At 57.6% G+C, this 6,408-nt stretch overlaps 1 protein-coding gene across 3 annotated transcripts; it reads left to right on the plus strand.

Annotated features, from left to right (window-relative positions):
• Positions 1–1,236: 1,236 nt before the first annotated feature.
• fam20b (FAM20B glycosaminoglycan xylosylkinase) lies at positions 1,237–5,321 on the plus strand. Of its 3 annotated transcripts, none has more exons than XM_039734568.1 (10): positions 1,237–1,323; positions 1,888–1,950; positions 3,254–3,299; positions 3,392–3,820; positions 3,897–3,983; positions 4,065–4,174; positions 4,246–4,417; positions 4,499–4,690; positions 4,780–4,839; positions 4,919–5,321. In XM_039734568.1, exons 4-10 carry the CDS (start codon positions 3,444–3,446, stop codon positions 5,148–5,150), a joined length of 1,230 nt encoding a protein of 409 aa, XP_039590502.1. In that variant the 5' UTR covers positions 1,237–1,323; positions 1,888–1,950; positions 3,254–3,299; positions 3,392–3,443; the 3' UTR covers positions 5,151–5,321. The 3 variants fall into 3 exon arrangements, with proteins under 3 accessions (XP_039590502.1, XP_039590501.1, XP_039590500.1); XM_039734567.1 differs by having other exon boundaries at positions 1,249–1,454; positions 3,396–3,820; XM_039734566.1 differs by having other exon boundaries at positions 1,250–1,454.
• Positions 5,322–6,408: the final 1,087 nt, after the last annotated feature.

Below are 6,408 nucleotides of genomic sequence, written 5' to 3' on the forward strand. Positions count from 1 at the left end.
CAAGTGGCAGGGCACCTAGCAGACTCAAACTAAGTGCCACCCTGTTCACTGTGGGAGATGATGGCATAGCCCCCCTCCCCCATGAGTGACTGGTGTGCTGCTTCTGTATGGACAGGTGTGCCATGTTGGGCATGTCGTCGTTATGGCGCCACTCACTGTGCTCGCCGTCTAAGTAATCAAAGTGGACCATCTGTTGGAATGTTCTTTGTAAGGTATGGCATCATCAAACGCAATGCATTGCATATGTCACTAGTAATGCATTGCTACACATTTGTGGCGCACCATCTGTTGGAATGACAGAGCCCAAGACCAGGACGGGCAGACAGACCACACAGACACCTGTCCTCTGCAGGGTTCAGAACATTTAATCTGGTCACTGCCAGGTGGGCAAACTTCAGCCGGTGGGCTTACTGTGGAAATCTGTCCCCTCCCGGCCCACTTCAGGCTGCTAACATCACTTGCAGAGAGGACCACCGAATCAATTAGATCATTAAAAGGCCGAGCTCAGTTATGGGACCCCTCAAAGTAGCAGAGGAAGAGGAGGAATGAAGACAAAACTGAGTGCCATTATGAACAATGCTGCCCATCCTCTGTGTGACACACCAACACTGAGGGCCTTCAGCCAATGAATTCTTCAACAGAAGTGGGTCAAGAAACGTCACTGGGGGTCCTTTATACCAACAACAATTCGCCTGTATAGCGCCTCACAGGGACTGGGGACTCATAAGTCAAAAGTTTTCTTTCTTTTAAAAGTTCTTACTTTTCAGTCATTCTGGTGTGTGTGTTCATCGATCGGTCTATCTGCCTATAATATAGTGCCTTTCACATCTGTCTGTACTTTTATATAAGTATTGTTTTAACAATACAGGACATTTATGCGAGGTAGAAGGCCCAGTGGGGTCCGGGGGGGGGGACAGATTTTTTTTCTTTCTTTCTTCCCCAGTCGTCTCACCTCATCATGTGACTCGTCACTAAAAGCTTACATTTAAATAAAGACGTTCTTCCTTCAAGTATCCATTTTATCGAAGTGTGTATTGATTTATTTTGTGTATTTATTATTCTTACCTCTTTATTATTCTGTCTCTCTTTTCTCGTAACTATTTCCTTGACAGCACGTTGAACTCCGTCCTGTGTGTGAAATTGTGCGTTAAACGAAACGTTCACGTTCAGCTGAGCTCCGTAAAGCCGACTTTTGCCGAAACGAGCCGAATGGTAGCAAACCGGAAGTTGCCGAGTGGAGCCGAGGCGGCCGAACCGGAAGTTGCCGAGCGCAGGCGCGGGGATCCGAACGCTGCCGAGTTGTGAGCCGCCGATGCCGCGCAGGTGAGGTGGACGAGTTTTCGGAGTCAAGTCTTTGAGCTCGCCGGTGCCCGGGCCGAAACGCTCGGTGTCTGAGCGGAGCCCGGATCAAAGGAGGAGCACGATCGTAGCCGCCTTCCTTAGGCCGCTTGCAGGTGAGACGGGGAGGTCGCCGTGACGGAGGGACCGAGAGAGGGAGACGCCGCCAACGCCACCGACTGAGATTCTGCTCGGCTCCGGCACGTGAATGTCTTTCGAGCCGACTGGGGCGGGGAGGAGGCGCAGGCCGCCGGCGGAGTGCCGTACCTACTTTGGGGTGCCCGGCAGGCCGCTCCGGAGCCCCGCTCTGGATTTATGAGGTTGGCTGATGACGCCAGCGTGGCGAAAGATGTCCGGCTGGGCGGGTGGGCCGCAGTGTGTTTGTGTGATGACGTCATGAATTAAAGGCGCTATATCCTCGCGTTCCTGGAGAGGAAGCTCCGAGGTGATTCAAGTTGCACCTGCACGGCTTACACGTTGGCATCGCTGGTCGGGTGCCCTGCCCCTTCGTGTTTTTACCTCCCTCATTCACGTCTGCTGTGCCCGTAGGTTGGACTGCACCTGGACGGCGGCCTCTTCCGCAGATGGACTTGCTGTGCCACACACTGCCAGGTAACGTCCTGCTTTTCTGACTGACATGTGACGGGGGTCGTAGAATAGCGAAGGCCGAGAGCAGGGATGGGAAGAGGAAGAAGAGGAAGAGCGAGGAGATGTGGCGTGGGGTCAGAGGACCGGAGGAGTGCAGGATGAAGCTGCTGGCACACACGCTGAAAATCGAGCGACGGCTTACCACCCTAGGGGGCTGCTTTAACACACACAGACAGACAGACAGACAGACAGACAGATGTCACTTTATTTGTCCCCAAGGGGGAAATTAAAATCTTATAAAATAAAAATGATAAAAAACAAACTAACACCCCCCACCACACACACACACACACACACACACACACGGTACCTTCTGTCTCAGACAACAAAGAGCTGCCACCATCAATGCCAGCTTGTAGGTGGCAGGAAGGTGAGGTGAGACGTGCCCGGGTGGTGCCACGGCTTTATGGTTGGCCAAAGCAGGTCCACGAGAGGCAGGTGAGTGTTTGCATTGAGACCACCGAGAACAACAGAAAGGATGGCCTGTGGAGAAGGAGGGTCTGGAGGTTAGCTGGCACAGTGGGTATCACTGCCACCTCACACTATGTAGACCGGGCTTTGTGTTTAGGGTCCTCCCTGTGTGAAGTTTGCCAGTTTTTCCAGGTGGGCTTCCTCTGGGTGGTCCAGGTTTCCCCCTGCAGTCCACAGACACGCATGTTCTGAAGTGTGGGTGGGTGTGTGTTTGCCATGCTCTGTCCAGGCCTTGTTCCTGCCAGGATGGGCTGCAGCCCCCTGTGACGCTGGTCATAATTTAGCAGCCATATTAGAGGGTGGTGTGCTATGGACCGGGGTGACGGACAGAGGAGGAGGAGGAGGAGGTGGTCTGCTCCAGGGGTCTTCTCAAAGCCCTTAGCTCTTTGTCCTGCTTATGGAGGTGTGGACTCGTGGAACAAAAGGCCAGTCCTCCCAGTGCAGGGTTTGTATGACAGGTGGCACCCGAAAGGAGGAAGAGGCTTTGGAAGTTGAGGGTCCGCATTCCGAGGTTAGCCTGCAGAGAGAGGAGTTTGAGTGACGAGGGTCGGCCCAGGATGAAGAGGCAGACGCAGCGATGGCCCAAAGCGATGGGCTGAAGGTCGGTGACGTCTGGAGGGGAGACGAGGACCGTGAAGGGGGGCCCAGCAGGACAGACGAGGAAAGTGGGGGCAAAAGAGGGGTGCCAGAGGGGAGGTGGGCGGACCAAGTAAAGGAAGATGCCAGACTTGGCGAGGGGGCACAGGGCCGTGGCTTCCCTCCCAGTCCGCTCACCCTGTGCCCTTCTCTCCCACAGACCTCACGTGACCGAGTGTGACGAGGACGTTTGCCCTGCCCTGGAGGTAAGGACCCCGGTGCCAAAGCAGGCCTGCTGGTGCCAGGCGGCCGAGAATGTAACCCCCGCCTCTTTCTCTCTCTGTCTCTCTCCCCTCAGCCAGGCTGCCATGTTGTCTGCTCAGCCCAGGTAGGCCGACCGCTCCGAAGACATGAAGCTCAAGCAGAGGCTGGTGCTGCTCGCCGCCCTGCTGGTGGTCTTCATCCTGGCCAAGGTCTTCCTGCTCGATGGCGGCGAGGGCTCGGTGGCCAGTCGACAGGACCTGCGCGCCTTTCAGCGCATGGAGGGGGGCTTGCGGCTCCAGCGGGGCGCGCGTCTCGACCACACTCTTCAGTCCCCCTGGGAAGTGGCTGCCCAGTGGGTGGGACCCCGCGAGGTCTACCCGGATGAGACCCCCGAGCTGGGGGCGGTGCTGGCCGCCATGGCGACGAGCCGCATCGAGCGGGCCGACGTGGGCTACAAAGGGACGCAGCTGAAGGCCCTGCTGGTACTGGAAGGGGGACAGAAGGTGGTCTTCAAGCCGAAGCGGTGAGCTGCACGACGGCGGCGGGCACTGGGGTGGACTTGGGGGGGACGGGCTCATCCGCTTTTCCTTGTCGTTCAGGTACCCCCGGGACTACGTAGTGGAGGGGGAGCCGTACGCGGGATACGACCGGCACAATGCCGAGGTGGCCGCCTTTCACCTGGACAGGTAGGCGCATCGCCACGTGAGCGCCCGGGGAGCTTGGCACCCGCAGAGCCCAGGCTGACGTCTCTGCCCGTTGCTTTGCAGGATCCTGGGCTTTCGCAGGGCCCCGCTGGTGGTGGGCCGCTTTGTGAACCTGCGGACGGAGATCAAGGCCGTGGCCAGCGAGCAGCTGCTCGGCACCTTCCTGATGCAGGGTAAGACGAGAGTGCCGATGGCAGGGGCTGGCGCTGCCAGGTGTGCCATTCTAACGCGGCTCTGCTTCCAGGGAACAACAGCTGCTTCTACGGCAAATGCTACTACTGTCGGGAGAGCGAGCCGGCCTGCGCCGAAGGGGACGTCATGGAGGGCTCGGTCACCCTGTGGCTGCCCGACGTGTGGCCACTGCAGAAGCACCGGCACCCGTGGGGACGGACCTACCGTGAGGGCAAGCTGGCGAGGTGAGGTCTCGGGGGTTGCTGTGGAGGGGACAGACATGTGGGTATTGTGGTGCCAGCCGTGCCCCCTGCTTGTCCGTGCAGGTGGGAGTATGACGAGAGTTACTGCGATGCTGTGAAGAAGATGGCGCCCTACGACTCGGGGCCCCGGCTGCTGGACATCATAGACACGGCCATCTTTGATTACCTCATTGGCAACGCTGACCGGCACCACTACGAGAGCTTCCAGGATGACGGCGGTGCCAGCATGCTCATCCTGCTGGATAATGCCAAGAGGTAAGATGGTGCCTGCCTGCTGTGGGGTGCTTGGCGCCCCCTCCTTCAGTGCCACTCATTTCTGTACCCTCGCCCTTCTCTCCACACAGCTTTGGAAACCCGGCTCTTGACGAGCGAAGTATCCTGGCCCCCGTGTACCAGTGCTGCATGTGAGTGCCGCCGTCCCCGTGTGCCCCGCGCCCTTTCTGTGCCCATCTCGCCCTAACGGCTCCCGGTTTTTGTTCCCAGGGTTCGTGTCTCCACTTGGAACCGCTTGAACTTGTTGCGCGGTGGGGTCTTGAGCTCGGCCCTGAGGACCGCCACGGCCCACGACCCCGTCTACCCCACCCTCGCAGAAGCCCACCTGGCGGCCCTGGACCGGCGGCTGGAGGGGGTGCTGACCATCGTGCGCCAGTGCGTGGAGACCCTTGGTGCCGACTCGGTGCTAGTGGAGGACCGCATGAGATTGTCGCACTCGTAGGCCATGCCAACTCGCCGGGGTCCCTGAACAAGGGCTGTGGTGCCCCCCCGAGGACTGTCTGCCCAGGCATCCTGGCGAGAGACTTGAACTGCTTCCAGGGAGGTGGCGTCGAGCCACTGGCTGCTTTGTTTTTTTCTAAGTTATTAAAAAAGGAGTTCGGAGAGGACCGTGTGCCGCGTGTTGGGCTCAGTTGTGTGCCATCACCTGGGTGGGCTCGTGCAGGGGGCTGACGCCGCACCACCATTCACAGCGGGCTCAGGGAAAGCAGGTAGTGGACCTCCAGACAGACTGGGTAAGGAGGGAGGAGTACAGGGGCAGGACAGACAGGTGCCATACGGGGGTCCTGAAGAGGTCCCCATGAAATGGGTGGATGGGCACTTAGAAGGTGCCAGTGTCACTGTCTGGGTGGGCGGTGAATGTGAGAGCAGCAGCGCCACATGCTGGCCAGTCCAACAGGTTCTGCCCAGTGGGTGAAGGAGAGTAACCCAAATATAGCACCTTAAGGCCCACCTGTGAGAGCCATGCCAGGCAGTGTGGGGTGTCAGACACCCATTGCACTTGGCGGTTTTGCCATTTGATTTATTGCCCCTCTTTTTTGTTATGTAGTTTTGCACTCAACACGCCCAGAGTGGCAGTATGCTTACAAACTGGGTGAGGATGGCACTGCCAGCGGGCCAAATCTGCCCATCCTAGTAGCAGTCTGCACCAAGGCCAGCTTGATGGTGGGGCTGCTGGAGATGTGATTTGACAAATGTGCCATCCATTATTTGACTGGGACAATTCAAATTTGCTTATGAATACGCCAGCCTTGCCCACAGCTGGCAACCCAATGTTCTGCCAATGAATTTCAAGGAAACAGAAATAAGGGCTGCTGGACCCAAGAAGATACGTTTGATAAGAGTTAAGGCGAGTGGCACGGCAGTGGGTGGAATATGGCATAGCAGCAGGCATCGACCTTTGTGCCCCTTTGTGGGACTTGGGTGGTTTGGTGACTCTCATATGGCTGGGAGTGTGGGGGTGCCCAAATGTGAATGGGCTTTGTGCGACTGCGCCACAGGATGAGCTCTAGCATGCCACGCACGTCTAAGCCCACCCATCTGGCATGTGCCCCCTTCAGATCTGGTCCATGAAAATCACAAATGGGGTGGAAGGAAGATGTTCTGCGAAAGTGGAGACCAAAGGGCACAACTGTTGTCCTTGAGCCCCCTAATCCAATGACATAGGGGTACCACCGAGTGCCCTGCCAGGCTTGAGAATT

Source organism: Polypterus senegalus, chromosome 14 (assembly GCF_016835505.1).
Source record: "Polypterus senegalus isolate Bchr_013 chromosome 14, ASM1683550v1, whole genome shotgun sequence".
In the NCBI taxonomy this organism is placed as follows: Eukaryota; Metazoa; Chordata; class Cladistia; order Polypteriformes; family Polypteridae; genus Polypterus; species Polypterus senegalus.